Source organism: Emys orbicularis, chromosome 13, assembly GCF_028017835.1.
Source record: "Emys orbicularis isolate rEmyOrb1 chromosome 13, rEmyOrb1.hap1, whole genome shotgun sequence".
Lineage (NCBI taxonomy): Eukaryota > Metazoa > Chordata > Testudines > Emydidae > Emys > Emys orbicularis.
The window spans coordinates 12,154,053-12,177,562 of record NC_088695.1 but is presented as its reverse complement, the minus strand read 5'-3'; the positions used below and the strand labels follow the sequence as shown (position 1 = coordinate 12,177,562).

At 43.2% G+C, this 23,510-nt stretch overlaps 2 protein-coding genes across 2 annotated transcripts; both read right to left on the bottom strand.

Annotated features, from left to right (window-relative positions):
* Positions 1–9,177: 9,177 nt before the first annotated feature.
* Positions 9,178–9,906, bottom strand: LOC135887423 (olfactory receptor 14C36-like). Its single transcript, XM_065415189.1, has one exon. The coding sequence runs from the start codon at positions 9,904–9,906 to the stop codon at positions 9,178–9,180; it is 729 nt and encodes a 242-aa protein (XP_065271261.1).
* Positions 9,907–22,110: 12,204 nt separating this feature from the next.
* LOC135888261 (olfactory receptor 14I1-like) lies at positions 22,111–23,046 on the bottom strand. Its single transcript, XM_065416070.1, has one exon. It carries the CDS (start codon positions 23,044–23,046, stop codon positions 22,111–22,113), a length of 936 nt encoding a protein of 311 aa, XP_065272142.1.
* Positions 23,047–23,510: the final 464 nt, after the last annotated feature.

Here is a 23,510-nt window from a genome sequence, read left to right as displayed (position 1 = left end):
TGTGATTACAAAAAATCCACCACTTTTCAGCAGAAAGTTTTCATTTGCCAAAAATTGGGCGGGGGGGGGGGGGGGTTGGGATGGATTTTTGGTTTTCAGTGAAAAGTCAAATTTTTCCTGAAGGGTGGAAACATTCCAATCAGCAGCAGGTATCCAATAAAATTGAGAGTAAAAGTCTTAATGAGTTCATACCGTAATTCATATTTCTCATCTTAATTTCCCCCGGTATGTTGATTCCCAAACATATTTAATTGAAATAGCAAACTTACTGTACTGATCTTTGTGGATTTTTTCCCAACCGATGATCCATTTGGTCCAGCACCAGGATCCTTTGTCAGTATCCATCTATGTACCAGAATCTAGAAGCTAAAGGCACATGCATCTGAGAATCCTTTCCCTCTTCATTTTGAGACTGCACAACCAGAACTAGTCTCAAACCTGTTGCTCTCTGCAGATGAGCTGTGTGTAGCTGGCATTGAGCATCGCTGGCATTAAAGGACTGATGCTGCAGGAAGGTGATTTATTCATGTCTATTTCATAAGGGCTAGCGGGACTCACTCCTTGGAGCCCTGCACAGCTCAGCAGCAGAGGCCCAGAGGCACGTGCATAGATGCCTAGGTGATAAAGCCAAAAGAGCCATTCTGTCCCTCAAGTCTCAACCCCACCTAGCACGGGGCCTACGATCTCCCCCAGCGTTCCCTGATTCCAGCCCTGCTTCTGTATTATCTGTGGGCCAGGATCACAAAGATGGAGACAGGCACCTACGGGGATTTATCAATGCTCCTAAATGAGCTAGGTGGCTAAGTCCCATGGTCATTCAGTGGGAGTGAGGAGCTTAACCTGTTTAGATGCTATTGTAAATCCCAATAGGCAGCTATCTCCTTCTTTAGGTGCCTAAACTCCTTTGTTATCCTGGCCCTGTGTTTCTTGTTAACTTCCAAGGCCTGGGCTTCTGCTGAATTTCAGAAAATGGTGCCTGGGATTTGCAAAGGAGCCTATGGCAGTAAGGCATGTACATCTTGGGCTCCTAACTCCCTTAGATGCCCTTGAGATTCCCAGCCTGTAAAGATAACTAGTACAGCCAGGCATCTAGAGAAGGAGATCAAGATGCTAAGATCTCCTGTGATCTAAGCCCAGATATGCAGCTATGTTACCTCAACTCTCTCTGCCTCTCTTTACCAAAATCTGAGGGATAATAATTGAGACTGGATGAAAAATTTATAAAGAAATGTTTATTTAGAGATGATCCATGATTCACCTACTGAACCCATCTTACCGTAGATCCTGAGTGTTTCCCTCCCTCTCCCTCACCTAGCCCAGACCCCCAAGCAAACACCCAGAGCCCTTAATCTTCTCCCACCCCTCTCACAATCCCCACCCCACAGACCCTCTTAGCACCTGTTCTTTGAGATTCCCCTCTCCCATGGCTGAGAGTCAATTCCTCACCCAGAGTTCCTGACTCAGCTTCCTCAGAGATCCCTGCTTAACCCCTCTGCTCACCAGTCCCCTCTTCTGACCACCAGTCCTCTCCTCTGCTCAGCCCCAGTCCCCAGACATGGCCTTAGCTCCAGGGAACAGCCACAGACCCCTGGCTCCCAACACCTGTCCATTCTCTCCTACTTCTCCCCATAGGCAAGCCCTGGCCACCACTTCCTTCCATCCCTGCTCTCCTCCTTCCTCTGCCTGGCCCAGCCCCTTTTCTGAACAGTATTTCCAGGGTGGCCTCTGCCCACTGCCAACCAGCACACAGCTAACCTGGGGAACTCACTTCAACAAGGTATTGCAGAGGCAAAATGACCAGCAGGGTGAGACATTGGCATGGATCACAATAGCCTTCATGGTTACATTAGATCAGAGAATGTTTTAAACTGCATGGTGCAGGTCTCCAGCTAGCCATTAACTCACAGGAAACCTCCCTGACATGGAGGTCAGTGCAGAATTGTCCACTGGCGGGGGGGGGGGTGTTCCTGTCCCTCCCTCTTCAGCAGTTGGTGCTGGTCCCTCCAGGAGTCAGAGCTCTGAACTGGGCTGTTCCCAGGAGCCTGTGGAAAGAGGCACATTTTGTCCCATAAAGCTCTGCTGACTCTCAGGGCTGGATTCAGACATTCCAGGGCCATGCATGGGGTTGGGGGGCTTCAAAGAGAGGCTGGGACAATGGCATGGGACCCCTGGTCAGTACCAGAAGAGGAGCAGGTGACTCTCCTCCAACTCCTTGGGATTAGGTAGGTGCCCACAGAAAGCCAGGGGGCAGTCATGGTCCCCCCAGTCCTTACTTCCCCAGCCAGGGTGTTTCTGCTTGGGTGAGGGGGTTGGGACTGCTGTGCTCTTCCTGTCCCCCAGCACACAGAGCAGCCTGCTGGGGTGGGGTTGGTGGAGTCGGCCAGAGCAGTGGGGCTGGGAGTTCACTCCCTGCTCCCAGAGCCATTGTCTCAGGCTCTCTTCAGACTCAGGCAAACAATAAAGGAGCACTCAAGGACATTAAGCCCATTGCAGAGAAACTAAATGTTTTCTTTGCATCTGCCAGGGTTTCCTCCCCACTCTGAACTCTGGGGTACAGATGTGAGGACCCGCATGAAAGATCCCCTAAACTTATAAATACCAGCTTAGATTAAAAACTTCCCCAAGGCACAAATCCTTTCCTTGTCCTTGGATGGTATTGCTTCCACCACCAAGTGATTTAGACAAAGATTCAGGAAAAGGACCACTTGGAGTCTCTATTTTCCCAAAATATCCCCCAAAGCCCCTTGACCCCCTTTCCTGGGGAGGCTTGAGAATAATGTACTAACCAATAGGTTAACAAAGTGAGCACAGACCAAACCCTTTGGTTTTTAGGACACTAAAAATCAATCCGGTTCTTAAAAGAATAGCTTTATTATAAAGGAAAAAGTAAAAGAATCACACCTGCAAAATCAGGATAGAGAGTAACTTTACAGTGTAATAAAAGATTTAAAACACAGAGGACTCCCCTCTGGACTCAACTTCACATTTACAAAAAAAAAAGGAATAAAACTACCTCTTAGCATAGGGAAAATTCACAAGCTAAAACAAAAGATAATCTAATGCATTTCCTTGCCTTTACTTACAATTTCTGAAATTTTACATGCATCATTTCAGGTATCTTTTTAGGAGCTGATTTACCTGCTTGGTCTCTCTCTCTGTGTCCCAAGTGAGAACAAACAAAGAGAGCACAAACAAAACCGCCCCCACCCCTGCAGATTTGAAAATATCTTCTTTCCCCATTGGTCCTTCTGGTCAGGTGCCAACTAGCTTAATTGAACTGATTAACCCCTTAAACATAAGTGATTCTGTACTCTGGCCAGGAGGGATTTTATGTTACTGCATACATAAAGGTTCTCACCCTTCCCTTTATATTTATGACAGCATCAGTCTTCACAGATGAGGATGTGAGGGAGATTCCCAAACCTGAGCCATTCTTTTTAGGTGAGAGATCTGAGGAACTGTCCCAAATTGAGGTTTCATTAGAGGAGTTTTTGGAACAAATTGATAAATTAAACAGCAATAAGTCACCAGGACCAGATGGTATTCACCCAAGAGTTCTGAAGGAACTCAAATGTGAAATTGAAGAACTACTAACTGTAGTCTATAACCTATCATTTAAATCAGCTTCTGTACCAGATGACTGGAGGATAACTAATGTGACGCCAATTTTTAAAAGGGCTCCAGAGGTGATTCCAACAATTACAGACCTGTAAGCCTGACTTCAGTACTGGGCAAACTGGTTGAAACTATAATAAAGAACAATATTGTCAGACATATAGATGAACATAATTTGTTGAGGAAAAGTCAACATGGTTTTAGTAAAGGGAAATCATGCCTCACCAATCTACTAAAATTCGTTGAAGGTGTCAACAAGCATGTGGACCAAGGGGATCCAGTGGATATAGTATACTTAGATTTCCAGGAAGTCTTTGACAAGGTCCCTCACCAAAGGCTCTTAGGCAAAGTAAGCTGTTATGGGATAAGAGGAAAGGTGCTCTCGTTGATTGAAAAAAAGAACGAGGAGTATTTGTGGCACATTAGAGACTAACAAATTTATTTAGGCATAAGCTTTCATGGGCTAAAACCCACTTCATTGGATGCATGCAGTGGAAAATACAATAGGAAGATATATACACACAGAGAACATGAAAAAATGGGTGTTGCCATACCAACTATAACGAGACTAATAAATTAAGGAAGTGTGTTTTAGCCCATGAAAGCTTATGCCCAAATAAATTTGGGCATAAGTTGTAGACTAACATGGCTACCACTCTGAAACCTCTCATCGATTGGTAACTGGTTAAAAGATAGGAAACTGGTTAAAAGATAGAAAACTGAATGGAGAAAGAGATAAATAGTGGTGTCCCCCAGTGGTCTGTTCTGGAACCTGTCCTATTCAACATATTCATAAATGAGCTGGGAAAACGGATAAACAGTGAGGTGGCAAAATTTACAGATGATACATAATTACTAAAGATAGTTAAGACCCAGGCAGACTGCGAAGAGCTACAAAAGGATCTCTCAAAACTGGGTGACTGGGCAACAAAATGGCAGATGAAATTTAATGTTGATAAATAGAAAGTGATGCATGTTGGAAAGCATAATTACAACTATACATATAAAATGATGGGGTCTAAATTAGCTGTTACCACTCAAGAAAGAGATCTTGGAGTCATTGTGGATAGTTCTCTGAAAACATACACTCAATGTGCAGCGGCAGTCAAAAAAATTTACAGAATGATGGGAATAATTAAGAAAGGGATAGATAATAAGACAGAAAATATCATGTTGCCTCTATATAAATCCATGATACGCTAGCATCTTGAATACTGTGTGCACATGTGATCACCCCATCTCAAAAAATATATATTGGAATTGGAAAAGGTTCAGATAAGAGCAACAAAAATGATTAAGGGTATAGAACAACTTCCATATGAGGAGAGATTAATAAGATTGGGATTTTTCAGCTTGGAAAAGAGATGGCTAAGGGGGAATAAGATTGAGGTCTATAAAATCATGAGTGGTGTAGAGAAATTAGATAAGGAAGTGTTGTTTACTACTTCTCATAACACAAGAACTAGGAGTCACCAAATGAAATTAATCAGGAGCAGGTTTAAAACAAATAAAAGGAAGTATTTCTTCATACAGTGCACAGTCAACCTGTGGAACTCCTTGCTGGAGGATGTTGTGAAGTCTGAGACCATAACAGGGTTCAAAAAAGAAGTAGATAAATTAATGGAGGATAGGTCCATCAATGGCTATTAGCCAGGATGGGCAGGAATGGTGTCCCTAGCCTCTGTTTGCCAGAAGCTGGGAATGGGTGACAGGGGATAGGTCACTTGATGACTACCTGTTCTGTTCATTCCCTCTGGGGCACCTGGCATTGGCCTCTGTCGGAAGACAGGATATTGGGCTACATGAACCTTTGGTCTGAGCCAATAGGACCATTTTTATGTTCTTATGCTGCGGCTACGACAGTGGGGGCAGATGTCCCCATCCCATGCCTATTGTTCCAGGCTGTGGGTAATGCAGCATCTGTTGCTGGCCCCAGTCATATCCAGGGCACTGGACACCCCCACCCATAGAACCCCAGCATCGCCCCACTCCTGGTGCTTGGTCATGCCGTCTTTGATGTGGTACCGTAGGCACTCTGATATCAGGGGGGTTTCGTTAAGCTTTGCCAGATGTGGGGTTTACAGAGGGGGGGCAGAAGGATAGCAAAATGGGGTAGGAGATGCTATGGACAGTAGGGGACGGGGGGCAGAGCACCCCATAGAGAAGGGCCATGCCCCAGGGGATTCTGGGTTGAGGGTCCCAACAACTCATAAAGAAGGGCTGTGCCCCAAGAGGATTTGGGATTGAAGTGTTATGCTTGTACAAAGCACACAAGATAGTTTTTAGGGGACAAGGCAACATACCGCATTTATTGAGAATACAGCAGTTAGCATATGCTTTTCAGTCACACATACACACACCATGCACACTGTTCCGCCAGTCGATGTTATAGTTACCAGACCGGATCAACCTAATGACCAGCTAGGTTGATCACGGGTAGGGAGGAGCCAGTTTCTGTCGGTCAAGACACGATGCTCCAGAGAAGTCTTGGCAGGACAAACCCAAAGTTTTCTGGCAAGGCAACCTGTTTATATTGTGATTTTCCTTCATTGGGACCAATGAGTTTTGCTCCGTCATGCTGTAATCAATTGTTGGTTGTTGAGTGCTTGTTTTCTTAAATGGTCCTTCTCATTCTTTATCACAGCTATTTCATCCCCATAGATAAGAGCCTGTCTCATCTTTAGTGTGATCAATATGCCCTCCTCTGACATTTCAATAGGAGTGTGTTGCAGCGTCCTAGCGCCCTTGCATCTGTCTCTAGTTCCTCCCTCTTACATCTGGTTCAGTGATGGCCTTCACCCTTATCTCTTAACACATACATTCCTCATTCACACACAAAACAGAATTAATTTACACAGAACATTTTGAACAGGAGCATCAAATTGCAACACAAAAGAAAAACAATCATTGCATTCTTTTACTTATTTTAAAATGCTAAACCTAAAACAAATTAGTGACCCTCAAAGTCTGTCACTACCTTGAAATCAGATTCTGGCTGATGTATCTCTACCAATGGCCCATTAGTCCATTCCTTTCTGTTATTCCAAAAGGGTGGCTGGCAAGATATGATCAAATCATACACCAATACATTTAATACATGCTACATTATTATTCGTTATCCTTCATTCTAAATTATATTAATACAAACATAAAATCCTACTACTACAGAAGGGCTCAGGACCACACACACAAGGGCCACACCTCAGCAGGGGCTGAAGTCAAAGGACCTGAATCTCCTCTTCCTTAGACCAGACATACTCCATTGTCACACCATGGACTTACCCTGGGGTGAGTGAGGGGGAAATCAGCCCCACTGAGTCCAATGATTACACCAGGGTGAGTGAGAGGGAATCAACTCCATTGACTCCAAAGAAGTTACTTCTAACTTTTCTTAATGTTGGTGTGATTTGGTGCTGATTTATTGTGCACAGACAGAGATCAAACCAGGGCTCAGATCCTCATAGCAGGAAGCGTTTCCAGTGCTCAAGGGCCACTCACCAGCTCTTTGGAGGAAATAAAGAGACAGTTATTAGCCAAAGGGTCTAGCTCTCAGTTAGGCCCGTCAGCCTTCGAAGTGCTTGGAGTCGCATCAAATGGATTATGCTGTACACGTGCATGGAGAGAGGATGAGCTGATTGAAAGCTACCTCTGGCTCACAGGCTGTGAGTCTTTGAAGGGGGAATGTCCAGTAGTGGCTGACAAACCCACATGCCCTCTGGGCACTTTGAGTTCAGATCTAACCCTGAGCCGAAATCTGAACCTCAGAATAAGGAGGCACCTGGCTCTGTCTGAGGGTTTCAAATTGTGGGAAAATGTCACCTGGGCACTGCAGGATATTTAGAAGGTGATGAAACAAATTTTGAAATGCAGTTACCTGCTGGGAGTGAAGGATGATGAGTGTGGAAGACCTGGTGGGAACTGCGGGAGTGGGGTTTGGGGGGCAGCAAGGGGAGGGGGCTTATGGGGAAGGGGACGAATAGGGTGGGTAGCTAGGAGATGAGTTGGGGGTCAGAAGATGAGGAGCGGTGGCACACTGGGAAGAGGGGACATGCAGGTGAGTGATGGGGGACTGGGAGAACAGAGGGGTGTGATATCCTGTCTCTTTCAATGTTCAGAGGGCTCTAAGCTCTCTCCGCTCCCCAGTGCAAAGCCTCACTTTCCTGTTAGCTTCAGTTTTGCAACAGGAACAATAAAGCGAGCACAGCACCCAGCTGCGTTTCCATCAGCGCTCTCTGTGCCTGTGTGTCTATCTCCTTCTCTGCTGGACCCAGAACTAGAACAATGGGCAGGGTGCCCAACAGCCCCACATTCCCCTCCCTTATGGGTGCCAATATCAGGGGGCTCTCGATGCATCTATGGGTGTCTGATACCCCTCCCTCTCCAGCTTTATGGGGGCTTTCTCCTTGCCTTTTGGCAGGAGGGGGAATTGAGCCTGTCTCCCTAATCACCCCTCCCAATGTGTGCCAAGGTCTGGGGAAGCGCCGTCCATCAGGGTGTGAAGCTGAGAAGAGGCAAAGGGGGACATGAACCCACAACACACTGAACAGCCTGCTGGCACGTGGGTGACTGATATGAGTGGAGCAGTTCACACGTCTCCGAGCGATTGTTTCAGGCTGTACCATCTCCTGCAGGTGTTTCTCACTCCGCTGAGAACAGCTCAATGAGATGAACAGGCCACTTCACATCTTTCTGAGCCTGTATTGTGGCAGATGGCTGTGTCCAGCTTTGTGCTGCACTTACTGAGAGATTTGGGGATGAGGGGTCGAAGTGAGGGGAACCCAGATTGGCCAAGCAGTGAACAGAATACAGCTGCTTTTCAGAAAAATGTGATGATTGTTAAAAGAGCCTTTTACTTCACTCATCATCCATATCCATGGCCACCTACAGCTGCCACAATGACCACTAACTCTGACCAACAAGCTTTCTTTCTGTTAAAAAACTAGGAAATAAAATGGCAAAAAACTTCATTAACCCAGAGTTAAGGTTTCCCAGTGACAGCTCATGCCTGTCCAGAAGGTCAAGTTCAGCTACACTGATGCTTCTAGCAAGGAAATGCAGAATTGAACTAAATGCCCTAATAATTTAGATAGATAGATAGATAGATTAGATTAGATAGATTCTTATCTAATTCACAGAAGAGTAACTCCACTGACTTCAGTGAACTTAGTCGGGGTTATTACTATTGTGAACACAACATTTTTGCATAAAGAGCCTCAACATCACATTCCCATGGAGACAATAATGTCATCAGTTGATTATATCTGTAAAGAAGCATAGAATGAAAACATGGTCATGGGAGAAATCTGGAAATTTTATTCTTTTTGAATAACTTAGGCAAAGGTGCAGTTCAAAAGAACAAGGAGACCACAGTGAGGTGAGGGAGGCAAGTGGAGAAGGCTTTATGCACAACATTTTTGCATAAAGAGCCTCAACATCACATTCCCATGGAGACAATAATGTCATCAGTTGATTATATCTGTAAAGAAGCATAGAATGAAAACATGGTCATGGGAGAAATCTGGAAATTTTATTCTTTTTGAATAACTTAGGCAAAGGTGCAGTTCAAAAGAACAAGGAGACCACAGTGAGGTGAGGGAGGCAAGTGGAGAAGGCTTTATGCCGGCCCTGGTCAGAGGGGATTCTCAGCGCTGTTTTGAAGATCTGAACATATGACACAATTATAAAAGCAAAGCAGCTTAAGCCTAAGAACAAGAGAAAAGAAATAATAACAACTTCACCGAGGTATAAGTCAGAGCAGGTGATCTTGAGCAGCTGGGGGATTTCACAGAAGAACTGATCCACCTTGTTGCTGCCACAAAAGGTTAATGCAAATATGTTCCCAGTCTGCATAGTAGAAATGGGAATTCCACTGATCCAGGCACTGGCTGCCATTTGGACACAAGCTCCCCTGTTCATTATAGTCTCATAGTGCAGTGGTTGACAGATGGCGACGTATCGGTCGTACGCCATGATGGTGAGAAAAGCAAAGTCAACCGCAGTGAAGAAAATGAAGAGAAAGACTTGGGCAACACATCCAGCATAAGAAATCAACCTGGTGTTCAATAGGGAGTTGTCCATGGACTTGGGGACAGTAACGGAGATGGATCCGAGGTCTAGTATGGACAAATTCATCAGGAAGAAGTACATGGGGGTGTGAAGGTGGTGGTCGACCACTACAAGGATAGTAACAAGGAGATTTCCCACCAGGGCTGCCAGGTAAATCCCTAGAAACACCACAGAGTGTAAAATCTGCAGCTCCCGAACCTCAGAGAATCCCAGGAGAAGGAACATGGTCACGGTGGTTCAGTTGGACATTTTCTTTCTTAGTACATCATGGACTGACTGTGGAAGGAAGGGAAAGGGCAATGGTCAGGCTAGAGCACTCCTGCCTCCTCACCTCTGACAATCACACCATTAGTGAAAAGCATTGTCACACCAGTGGAAATTGCCACAGCTCCCTTACAGCCAACAGATGGCATCCGTTTCCTCCATCTGAGGATCTGGTCCAAGATGAGGCTTGATAAAACGCAGTGCAAATATGGAACAAGTTACAACTGAAACCCAACAATCTTAGGAATGATGGTCATCCTATTGCAACAATGGAGAGATAGTTTAGGAAAGAAGAGTAAGGCTACATCTACACTACAAGCTAGGGGAGTGATTCCCAGATCACATACACTACTTGCAATAGCTCGACGATGGCTAGCACAGTCTGAAAAGTAGTATAGCCATAGCAGGAGGGGAAACTGTGCTGAATATATAGCCCCAGGGTTCAGGTGGGTTTATACTCAGCATGGCTACTGCAGGTACACTGCTATTTATGCTCACCAAGCTAGCACACGAGTACATCTATGCAAGCTGGTGAATCACAGTCCTAGCTTGCTGAGTGGATGTAGCCTAAAAGAGTTTGGGTAATTTAACCTAGCAAAATGCTGAGAGGGTTAGGCTGAGAGGGGTTATGAATATCTCTATAAATACATCGAGGGGGTAAACACCAGGGAGGGAGAAGAGCTATTGATGCGAAAGGACAATGTTGGCACAAGAAGGAATGGGGATAAATTGGCCAGGAGTAAATACAGCTTGGAAATGAGAAGAAAGTTTGTCCCCATCAGAGCAGGGATGATATAGAGCAGCCTCCGAATAGGAGCAGTTGGGGAGAAACAACCTAACTGGTGTTAACATGGAGCTGTGTCAGTTTAGGGTGGGGATTATATGACTGGGTTGCCAGTGAGAGCAGGGGATTGGACTCCGTGACCCAGGTCCCTTCCAGTCATTTCTCCTTTGGACAAACAACTTGGACAGGAAACTAAACTTCTAAACCAGCAGCACAGCCTGATCCCCTCTTCCCAGGGAAACATGACATGGACATACCCAGTGTCCTGAGCACCAGCTCGTCTGTGATGATTCCACACCGAGTTCTGTGCAGAGATGTCCTGCTACCTGCTTACAGATAGATTCATGGCCCCTGATACCTGCTGCACTTGTGTCTCTGTGTAATGATGGGCTAGGAGCATCCCTCTGTTACTGCTATGGTTTATCGTTTTCCTCTCTACCTTCATGTCTGCGCTGTGCAGGTCAGTGGCAATCAGGAGACCTGGGTTATGTTCTTGTCTCTGCCACTGACCTTCTGGGTGACCATGGGCAAGTCACTTCCCTTTCTGTGTCTCTGTTTCCCCTTCCCCCATTTCTCTGCCTTGTCTACTAGGACTGTGATCTCGGTTAGGGAGGGGCTGTGTTTTACTATGTGTATGTTCTGTGCACCTGTTTACAGCATTGGTGTTCTGCTGGCACCAGTGTGGGACAGAGGATATGGGGCTGGAACAGGAGATCTTGATTCTGTCTCCCTTAATTTCCTCTGTGTCCTTGGGCAGGGTTGAGATAGACAGGCTTCAGGTGGCTGGTGCAAAGCTGACTCTGAGTTTACAGGTGCCAGTGTGTACAAAACACAATCTGCAGGCTTTGCTGCTATCCTGTTTTTTTTACCTTTCCATAACTATTTCTTTGAAAAAGAAATAAACACGGTTGCAATAGAAGAAACAGGTTTGAAATGGCTGCATTATTAAATATAAGAATAATGTTTCCCAACTTTGTTTAAAGCTCAATTTCCAATTAGGAGCGGTCGGAGATTTTCTGCCCATTTTTGTTTTCAAAATGGGATTTAAAACTAAACAAAAATGTCCAAGGAAAGTTTCTGCAATACTTGAAACAATTTTTTTTTTAAACTGAAAACCTCAATTTTCTTTTGTTGGAACGTAACATTTTCACTTAACCCTAGTATTTTGCTAAAAACAAATATGTTTCGTTGCCAAATCCCGAATCTTTTTCTGATTTTGGGTATCTGATGCAAAGGCAAACTTTTGCACTGATTTTTTTTCTGATTTGCTCTAGCTCTCTGACTTAATTGACAGCTAAAGCCGTAAAGGGTCCAAATGATAATTTATGTTTAGGGTCTTACATTTGCTCTGTATATTAATCCACGACTATATTTAATTGAAATAGTGAATTTACTGTGCTGGTCATTGTGGATTTTTCCCCAACGTGTGATGCATTCGATCCTCCAGCACCAGGATTCTTTGATCATAATTTCTCTATGTCCATTTCCCTACCACTCTAATATCTAGAAGCCAAAGACACAGCTACGTAAGAGCCCTTTCACCCCTCACTCTGAGAATGAACTGACAGAACTAGACTGAAACGTTGCTCTCTGCAGATGAGCTGTGTGGTGCTGACTTTGAGCCTCCCTGACACTAGAGGGCTGATGCTGTAGAAGGCTGTCTATCTATGTCTATTTTCTAATGGCTTGCAGGGACTCATTCCCTGGGGCCTAAACAGCTCAGAAGCAGAGGTCCAGAGGCAAACTGTCATGAATTCATGGATTTTCAAGCCAAAAGGGGCTAGTATGATCCTCTAGTCTGATATCTGCATGGCACAGGCCCTAGGATCTCCCGCAGGGTACCCTGATTAAAGCCCAGCTTCTGTAATTTCTGTGGGCCAGGATTACAAAGGGATTTAGGCACCTAAATATGGAGACATGGACCCAGTAGGATTTATCAAAACTCCTAAGTGATGCAGCGGCATCGATTTAGTGGGTCTGGTGAAGATGCGCTAAATCAATGGGAGAGAGCTTTCCTGTCGATGTCGATAATCCACCTCAACGAGACGCAGAAGCTATGTCGACGGGAGAGTGTCTCCCTTCGACATAGCTTAGTGTGGACACCGTGGTAAGTGGATCTAAGCTACATTGACTTCAGTTACATTGTTTACATAACATAAGTAGTGTATCTCGGATCGATTTAGAATGGTAGTGTAGACCAGCCCTAAAACAGCTCACATTGTAATTTCACATTTATGTTCTTAAATATTAATAGCCCAAAATATGCAACTGAAATAGCAAAGTTACTGTTCTGGTGTTTGTGGAATTTTTTTCAGCTTGTGATGCAGTCAATTCTCAGGCATCAGAATTGTTTGGACATTATCTATCTATCTTTCTATCTATCTAGCACCCGTCACTGTGTTATTCAGCAGCCCTTTGCTGTCCCCTTGCTGTATGTCCTGAACTGCTGGCTCTCTCTGAAGTTCCTAGCAGATCAGGATCTACTCCACAGGTGGGAGCTCCCTGCTCTCCTCCTAAGGCAGGCTTGGCTCAGAGGCAATGGACTAAATGGGATCAGGGACTGAAAGACCCTCCCAGCTCTAGAGCTGATCCCAGCTTGTGCAGGCTTCAGACATGGTCACAGCCCAGGATGTCCCTGCTCTGGGGTTAAACAGCTGAATCCGGTCTCCAGGGCTGTGAACCCAGCTCTGATCTCACCACAGGAACAAACCATCCTGACAACCTTCCCTACCTGATCCTAACCCACAAAGGAGAAAGAGAGTCCATCCTGGGTCTCTCATGATGACAGCAACCCAGGAAGAAGAACCCTTGGTTAAAAAAAAAGCAGGGCAGAGTCTGAAAGGGTACCACAAGGTGTTTGCAGAAATAAAATATATAGCACAACCATGGGACTTGCAATAATTAAGAGCCCAGTGGCACCAGAGCCTCAGTTGGCCTAGAATAGCCTGTTCCTTCATTAACCCCACATAATTACCTCTGGGAGAACAGAGATATTTTTTCTCTTGCATTGCACCAGCATCTCCTGGGATGCAGCCACCAGAGGTACCTGTTGCTCAGGCTGACCTGGTTGCTTGAAGCTGATCACTAGGAGGTACCCAGAGGCAAAGACTAAAAACTAAGGGCCAGGTACAAAGCCAGTGGAAATTGATACAGTTCCATTGACTTCAGGGTAGTTAGGATTATTTACTCCAACTGGAAATCTGGTCCTGTGATTTGAATGGAGGTATGTTGGTTTACACCAGCTGGGGATCTGGCCCGCTACACAGTTTCAAAACCATATTCTTTGCATGTGAAAGTGATCTGAAGCTGATTCCAAAGTTCCTAACCTGTCTGCACTTTCTTAGGTCTTTGCCCCTTGGGATTAATTACAAGTGAAACTTTTAATGGTGATGGAGAGATTCATTTCTACTCGGGATAGAACTTTGGAGGAATTCAGTCTTGCTAAGATTTTCTGTATCTGATCTTCAACTTCTGTTGGGATGAATGGCCCAGAATCTTTCTTTCTTTCTTTCTCAACATTTGCATTGTTTTTCTTCTTACTGCAGACAGCACTAAACTTAAAGGCTCATTGGGGTGCTGATGCAACGCTGCATGACATTTTAAAAACCTGTAATTCATATTAGATGCCCAGCATGTGTAAATTTGCTGTAGCTCCTTTGCAGTCTATGTCCCTGATGCCTACTCTGCAGAGCTGTTAATTGCCTACTTCATGTTAATTGTCCACTTCATTTTAAGTGGTCTCCTACAACATGTGTGATCTCCTTTGTGTAACAATCTGTCCCATCTTGTATTTAGCTTGGACACTCTGGTTCTCTTCTCCAGACCCAAGGAAGAGCTCTGAGAAGTGTGAAAGCTTGTGGCTTCCACCAGCAGAAGTTGCTCCAATAAAAGATGTTTCTTCACCTATCTTGCAGAAAGCCTGCTAAACAACCAGTGGGGCAACTATACAATCCAGATGGTAAAGGAGCACTCAAAGATGATAAGGCCATTGTAGAGAAACTAAATGAATTCTTTGCATCAGTCTTCACTGTTGAGGATGTGAGGGAGATTCCCAAACTTGAGCCAATCTTTTTGGGTAACAGATCTCAGGAACTGTCCCGAATTGAGGTGTCATTAGAGGAGGTTTTGGAACAAATTGATAAACTAAACAGTAATAAGTCTCGAGGACCTGATAGTATTCACCCAAGAGTTCTTAAGGAACTCAAATGTGAAATTGCAGGACTACTAACTATCATCTGTAACCTATCATTTAAATCAGCTTCTGCACCACATGACTGGAGGATAGCTAATGTGATGCCAATTTTTAAAAGGGGCTCCAGAGGTAACCCTGTCAACTACCTGTGAGTAAGCCTCACTTCAGTACGAGGCAAATTGGTTGAAACTATCATAAAAAACAAAATTGTCAGACACATAGATGAACATAATTTGTTGGGAAATAGTCAACATGGGTTTTGTAAAGGGAAATCATGCCTCACCAATCTACTAGAATTCTTTGAGGGGGTCAACAAGCATGAGGACAAAGGAGATCCAGTGGATATAGTGTATTTTGATTTTCAGAAAGCTTTTGACAAGGTCCCTCACCAAAGGCTCTTAAGCAAAATAAGCTGTCATGGAATAAGAGGGAAGTTTCTCTCATGGATTGGTAACTAGTTAAACGATAGGAAACAAAGGGTAGGAGTAAATGGTCAGTTTTTAGAATGAAGGGAGGTAAATAGTGGTGTCCCCCAAGGATCTGTACTGAGCTCAGTCCTTTTTAATATATTCATAAATGATCTGGAAAAAGAGGTAAACAGTGAGGTGGCAAAATTTGTAGATGATACAAAACTGCTCAAGATAGTTAAGTCCCAGCAGACTGCGAAGAGCTACAAAAGGATCTCACAAAACTGGTGCCTGGGCAACAAAATGGCAGATGAAATTTGATGTTGATAAATGCAAAGTAATGCACATTGAAAAACATAATCCTAACTGTACATATACAATGATGGGGTCTAAATTAGCTGTTACCGCTCAAGAAGGAGATCTTGGAGTCATTGTGGATAGTTCTCTGAAATCATCCACTCAATGTGCAGTGGCAGTCAAAAAAGTGAGCAGAATCTTGGGAATCATTAAGTAAGGGATAGATAATAAGACAGAAACTATCATATTGCCTCTATATAAATCCATAGTACACCTACACCTTGAATACTGTTTGCAAATATGTTCACCTCATCTCAAAAAAGATATACTGAAATTGTAAAAGTTTCAGAAAAGGGCAACAAAAATTATTAGGGGTGTAGAATGGCTTCCGTATGAGGAGAGATTATAAGACTGGGACTTTTCTGCTTGGAAAAGAGGTTACTAATTGTTGATATGATAGAAGTCTATAAAATCATGAGTGGTATAGAGAAAGTAAATAAGGAAGTGTTATTTACTCCTTCAGGAAAGTATTTTTTCATGCAATGCACTGTCAACCTCTGGAACTCCTTGCAAGAGGGTGTTGTGAAGGCCAATACTATAACAGGGTTGAAAAGGGAGCTAGATAGATTCATGGAAGATAGGTCCATCAATGGCTATTAGCCAGGGTGGGTAGAAATGGTGTCCCTAGCCTCTGCTTGCCAGAAGCTGGGTTTGGGTGATAGGGCATGGATCACTTGATGATAACCTGTCTGTTCATTCCCATTGGCCACTGTCAGAGGACAGGATACTGGGCTTGATGGACCTTTGGTCTGACCCAGGGTGGCCGTTATTATGTTCTTAATATATCCCTTTGTTCACACTCTACACACTATTGTGATAAAGTCCATACAAGTTATGCCTTGAGAGTTATCATTTAAAAACTCAGAATCTGATGACCAATAATATAATGGCAAAATGCACGTAGCAGCGTAATATGTGAAGTTATAAACATAAGATGAGCTCATAAGAACATAAGAATGGCTGTACTGGGTCAGACCAAAGGTCCATCTAGCACAGTATCCTGTCTACTGACAGTGGCCAATGCCAGGTGCCCCAGAGGGAGTGAACCTAACAGGTAATGATCAAGTGATCTCTCTTCTGCCATCCATCTCCACCCTCTGACAAACAGAGGCTAAGGACACCATTTTTTACCCATCCTGGCTACTAGCCATTAATGGACTTAACCTCCATGAATGTATCCAGCTCTCTTTTAAACTAGCCTCAGGCAAGGAGTTCCACAGATTGACTGCGCCATGTGAAGAAGAACTTCCTTTTATTTGTTTTAAATCTGCTGCCCATTAATTTCATTTGGTGGCTCCTAGTCCTTATATTATGGGAACAAGTAAATAACTTTGCCTTATTCACTTTCTCCACAACACTCATGATTTTATATACTCCTATCATATCCCCCCTTAGACTCCTCTTTTCCAAGCTGAAAAGTCCTAGGCTCTTTAATCTCTCCTCATATGGGACCCATTCCAAACCCCTAATCATTTTAGTTGCCCTTCTCTGAACCTTTTCTAATGCCAGTATAACTTTTTTGAGATGAGGAGACCACATCTGTATGCAGTATTCAAGATATGAGCGTACCATGGATTTATATAAGGACAATAAGATGTTCTCAATCTTATTCTCTATCCCCTTTTTAATGATTCCTAACATCCTGTTTGCTTTTTGGACTGCTGCTGAACACTGCGTGGACGTTGTCAGAGAACTAGCTACGATGACTCCAAGATCTTTTTCCTGATTACTTGTAGCTAAATTTGCCCCCATCATACTGTATGTATAGTTGGGGTTATTTTTTCCAATGTGCATTACTTTACATTTATCCACATTAAATTTCATTTGCCATTTTGTTGCCCAATCACTTAGTTTTGTGAGATCTTTTTGAAGTTCCTTCACAGTCTGCTTTTGGTCTTAACTATCTTGAGCAGTTTAGTATCAGCTGCAAACTTTGCCACCTCACTTTTTACCCCTTTCTCCAGATCATTTATGAATAAGTTGAATAGGATTGGTCCTAGGACTGACACTTGGGGTACACCACTAGTTACCCCTCTCCATTCTGAGAATTTACCATTTATTCCTACTCTTTATTCTCTGTCTTTTAACAAGTTCTCAATCCATGAAAGGACCTTCCCTCTTATCCCAGGACAACTTAATTTACGTAAGAGCCTTTGGTGAGGGACCTTGTCAAAGGCTTTCTGGAAATCTAAGTACACTATGTCCACTGGATCCCCCTTGTCCACATGTTTGTTGATCCCTTCAGAGAACTCTAATAGATTAGTAAGACATGATTTCCCTTTACAGAAACCATGTTGACTTTTGCCCAAGAATTTATGTTCTATGTGTCTGACAATTTTATTCTTTACTGTTGTTTCAATTAATTTGCCCGGTACTGACGTTAGACTTACCGGTTTGTAATTGCTGGGATCACCTCTAGAGCCCTTTTTAAATATTAGCATTACATTAGCTATCTTACAGTCATTGGGTACAGAAGCCAATTTAAAGGACAGGTTACAAACCATAGTTAATAGTTCTGCAACTTCACATTTGAGTCCTTTCAGAACTCTTGGGTGAATGCCATCTGGTCCCGGTGACTTGCTACTGTTAAGTTTATCAATTAATTCCAAAACCTCCTCTTGTGACTCCTTAATCTGTGACAATTCCTCAGATTTGTCACCTACAAAAGTCAGCTCAGGTTTGGGAATCTCCATAACTTCCTCAGCAATGAAGACTGAAGCAAAGAATTTATTTAGTTTCTCCGCAATAACTTTATCGTCTTTACATGCTCCTTTTGTGTCTTGATCGTCCAGTGGCCCCACTGGATGTTTAGCAGGCTTCCTGATTCTGATATACTTAAAAAACATTTTGTTATTACCTTTTGAGTTTTTGGCTAGCCATTCTTCAAACTCCTCTTTGTCTTTTCTTATTACATTTTTACACTTAATTTGGTAGCGTTTATGCTCCTTTCTATTTACTACTTTTTAAAAGATGGTTTTTTATCTCTCATGACTTAAAGGATGTTTTCCATATAAGACTGGGGAGTGGCCAAACCAGTTTCTCAAAGACAAAGAACAAGCCAATGCCTCAGCCAGGTGTCAACAAGGCTGATGTGCCATTATCTGAAATGTGGCCATGCTTTGGCAGGAAAGTGGACTGTGGCAAAATTCTACATTTTAGCAAAGAAACAGTATGGAGTTCCCTTCCACATAGACTGCGTGTTGCCTTGCTCCTGACTGGAAATGCTTCTCAAAAAGGGGACAGGACTATAAAAAGAAGGGTCAGACACCCCAAGACACCTCTCTCTTCCTATTCATAGCATTCAAAGCACCTAAGGAAACAAAGGAAGCTGCTGTTGGACTCTGGGGGACGGATCCTGACTTAAGGGGTTTGGTCAGTCAGACTGCTGGAAGCATATGAGGAGAAACCTTTGCTTCAAATTTAATAAAGTTTGTGAAGTTGGGCAGCATTTTATATTTATTTTTCTTGTATCCATTTCCAACTTTTATACCTCGTTACTGGTACTCATTTCAACTCTATCTCCTTGTAGTTAATAAATTTGTTTTATTGTTTTATCTAATCCGGTGTATTTAAATTGAAGTGTCTGCATAGCTATTTAAAATAATAAGCTGATATATTATTCCCTTAAAGAAATAACGGACTTAATATATTTGGACTGTCCAGGAGAGAGCTGTGTTGAAGCAGGAGAGCTTGAGAGTGTCGCCACGTAGCAGAAAAAATGGTCAGTGAGGTTGAGACCATAGTGTGGAAGCCAAGCCACCAAGAGAGTGGGCAGAATCAAGGCCAGGAACCCCCATTTCCATGCAACAGCCACCTGCATGAGGGAGACATGAGTGCTCTCAATGGTGGCGTATTGCAGTGGTTATCTGATAACCACATAGTGGTCAAAGGACATGACAGCAAGGAGGAAAAACTCCATGGAGCCCACCAGGAAGAGGAAATAAGTCTGGGCATGGCAGCTAGAGAAGGAAATGGTCTTCTTCTCACTCACCATATTGGTCAACATCTTGGGGATGAGTATGCTGGTGAGCAGGCCCTCCAGGAGGGAGAGGTTGGTGATGAAGGACATAATGGAATGGTGAGTCTGGAGAAGAAGACCCAGAGATTCTGGCTTTGAGATAAACTTATTATTTTACATTAATAATCTAGACTCCAGAAGAGGAGAGTAATTTCAGTGCATCAATTGTAGGGCTTTGTTTGACTCGGAAAGGAGAGAAACTGAGGAAGTCTCAGAGTCTGACACCCGTTTGGTATTAGCCTTAAGTCCTATCCATAATACTAACCCATATACAACAGGGACTTAAACATGGCTTTATCTTTAAACCTTCAGTGGGCCCACTCATGTGTTTAATGTTAAGAATGTGCTGAAGCGGCTTGTGGAATCATGGCCTTTGTACAGAATTTTCAAAGGAAGTGAGTTTTGTTCAGAGCAGATCCTCAGCTGATGTAAATTCTCAGATTTCTATTGGCTTCAGAGGAGCTAGAACCATGTACACCTCCTGAGAACTGGCTCCTTCGTTCTTAAGGAACCTGAGTGTGATACTTCCATTTACTCAGAGAAACGAAGGAGATCATGTTAAAAATGTATCCAATCAAAACTTCTAAAAGTTCAAACACAGAGTACATATGAGGAGTTGTTTGTAAATGAGCGATGGTGTAAGATATAGTCATAAAAATCTTTACTAAATAACATTTAATAAGGATGACTTATAGGACAATCATACTCTGGACACAGACAATCATTAACAGGAAAAGAAACACAATAATGTTCATAAATTATCTGATCTAATCTATCTAACATAATTCACAATAAAAAAAATCCATCTTTATGACTAAAAGAGGTTGTGTGTTAGGACAGGGAATGGTCCTATCTCTATGTCTGTCTATCTAATCACATGCTCTGCCTTTGACTATCACATATGTAGTGTTCACAGCCATGCACAAAGATGGTATTCTAAAACTAATAATTCCTGAGAGTCTTTCTCCGCTTGAATGTGGGTAGAACTACACTGGATTGCATATGGAACACCAGATCAGTGCATGTGATGGCATTTTTCATAGAATCATAAAATATGAGGGTTGGAATAGACCTCAGGAGGTCATCTAGTCCAATCCCCTGCTCAAAGCAGGACCAACACCAACTAAATCATCCCAGCCAGGGCTTTGTCAAGCCGGGCCTTAAAACCTCTAAGGATGGAGATTCCACCATCTCCCTAGGTAATCCATTCCGGTGCTTCACCCCCCCCCCACCCCCCCCAGTGAAATACACCACGGTTAGAACAAAATGACCCCAGACAACTAACTTACATCAGTGTTTATATTACTACTGTGTGTATCCAAGGGACTTTGGGCCAAAACAACATCAGTATTATAGTGGTTCAGTCAGTCAGTCTACTCTGCACTGGTGCTGGTCTAGCTGAGTTGGAAAATGTGACCCTTACATCGCTGTCACCTTCACTTTTTCCAGGGTGTTGTGAGCCAAATCTTGATCCTTATGTGCACTGGCTATTGTCCAAATCATGATATCTTAGAAGTGAGGGGTTAGACCCTAGTGACTTCAATGGGATCCAGTTTTGGCCTCATTATCCAAAATCAGATTTTCTTTAGGAAACCCTGGAAAAAGTTTCTCTTCAGAAAAGCCTTTCCACCAAAGCACCAATGACACAGCATTTACATAATCATTTAAGTTAAAAAGATAAAAAGATGCCTCCCTGAGGCTCTTTGTTCCCCAACACATCATTAATAATACAATAATACCCCAATAGTATAAACATAATCATTTCAGCAGGAATTCAACCACGAAGAAACCTCTTTTGCACCCTTTTATCATTGTGGGGAGCAAATTTTCAGCACGCTCAGAAAAACCTCATCAAAGAGATGACATATGAGCACTCCCAAGAGAGGACAAACGTTGAAAATCAGGTCGAACCAAACACTCACCATCTCCCCACGCCTTTCCACCTCCAAAACCACCTGGAACAAAGAAACAAATCAACCACCAACCAACCAGCTAAACAAAAATAAATTAAAAAAACAGAGAAACAAACAACAAATGCATTGATATCTCAATCAGAATTCTTATCCCCCAAAATAAGAAGAGCCAGAGACCCCACTAGAGTCTTTTGGTATGGCTACTGATATTATGTGCAAGGTGCTCATATAGTATGGTGATGGGTAATCCTTTATAATTACTAGATAGATAGATAGATAGATAGATTCTGATCTTATTTACATTGGTGTAAACCTTTAATAACACTTTTTTGTTTTTTTCAGACAAGTTTGTCTGGATTTTTACTAGTTTAAATACCCAATTGGGCATGAAGAGATAGCATGTTATGTTCTCATGAAGACAATAATTCCATCAGATAATTATATTTCTAAAGAAACACAGAATGAAATCTTGATCAAAAGATAACTATGGACATTTAATTCTTAATAAATAACCTCCAACCTATCATTTTACTCAGTGCACCTTTGAGCTCCTTGTTCCTCATGCTGTAGATGATCGGATTCATCATTGGTGGCAACACAGAATAGAGAAGGGCCACCAAGAGATTCCGAACCGATGGAGAGCTGAAGATGGGTTTCAGGTATGCAAAAGTGGCAGTGCCAACGAACAAGGAGACCACACTGAGGTGAGGGAGGCAGGTGGAGAAGGCTTTATGCCGGCCCTGCTCAGAGGGAATTCTCACCACTGTGGTGAAGATCTGAACATATGACACAATTATGAAAACAAAGCAGCTTAAGCATAAGAATAAACTAAAGATGAGAAACCCAATTTCACTGAGGTCTGAGTCAGAGCAGGCGAGCTTGAGGAGCTGGGGGATTTCACAGAAGAACTGATCCACCACGTTGCCTCGACAGAAGGATGTTGCAAATGTGTTTCCAGTGTGCACTGCAGAGTAGAGAATGACACTGATCCAGGCACTGGCTGCCATTTGGACACAAGCTCTTCTATTCATCACTGTCTCATAGTGCAGTGGTTGGCAGATGGCGACGTATCGATCATACGCCATGACGGTCAGTATGGCAAAATCTGTTGAAGCAAAGAAGACGAGGAGAAAGACTTGGGCAACACATCCAGAATAAGAAATCGATTTGGTATTCATGAGGGAATTGGCCATGGATTTGGGGATGGTGACAGAGATCGAGCCGAGATCTAGGATGGACAGATTCATCAGGAAGAAGTACATGGGGGTGTGAAGGTGGTGGTCGAGGGCTATGGCTGTGATGATGAGAAGGTTCCCCAGCAGGGATATCAGGTAAAAAACTAGAAACACCACAAAGTGTAAAATCTGCAGTTCCTGAATGTCAGAGAATCCCAGGAGAAGGAACTCGGTGACGGCGGTTTGGTTGGACATTTTCCTCCTCATTACGCTGTGTGATGTCTGTGGAGGGAATGAGAAAGACAATGGTCAGGATTAGAGTGACAGAGGGAATAGCCCTGATTCCCCTTTGTCTAATATCTCATTATATGAATGTCAAAGGTGCACAGCACTTGTCACTTACAATGATTAGGTGTTGTTAGCGCTCCTCGCCTCTGACAATCACTCAGTCATGTTATCACACTAGTGTAATTCGGTCAGCTCCTTTAAAGTAAATGGAGCTTCATTACTTTACATCATCTGAGGATTTGGCCCAAGATGTGGCCTGTTAAAATGCAGTATGAAGGATGGAACAAAGTACAATACAAATCCAACAATTCTTCCAAAGGACGTCCCTGTGTTGCGACCATCACCAAGCTCACAGCTTGGCCATGAAACGAATAGACTAAAATGCCAACACATTTTAAATGCGTGAAAGCATAGACTAGCAGCATCCATCC

Bases quoted from the DNA above. Each gene is read 5' to 3' on its own strand.
- LOC135887423 (XM_065415189.1), bottom strand. From the start codon at position 9,906: ATGTTCCTTCTCCTGGGATTCTCTGAGGTTCGGGAGCTGCAGATTTTA.
- LOC135888261 (XM_065416070.1), bottom strand. From the start codon at position 23,046: ATGTCCAACCAAACCGCCGTCACCGAGTTCCTTCTCCTGGGATTCTCT.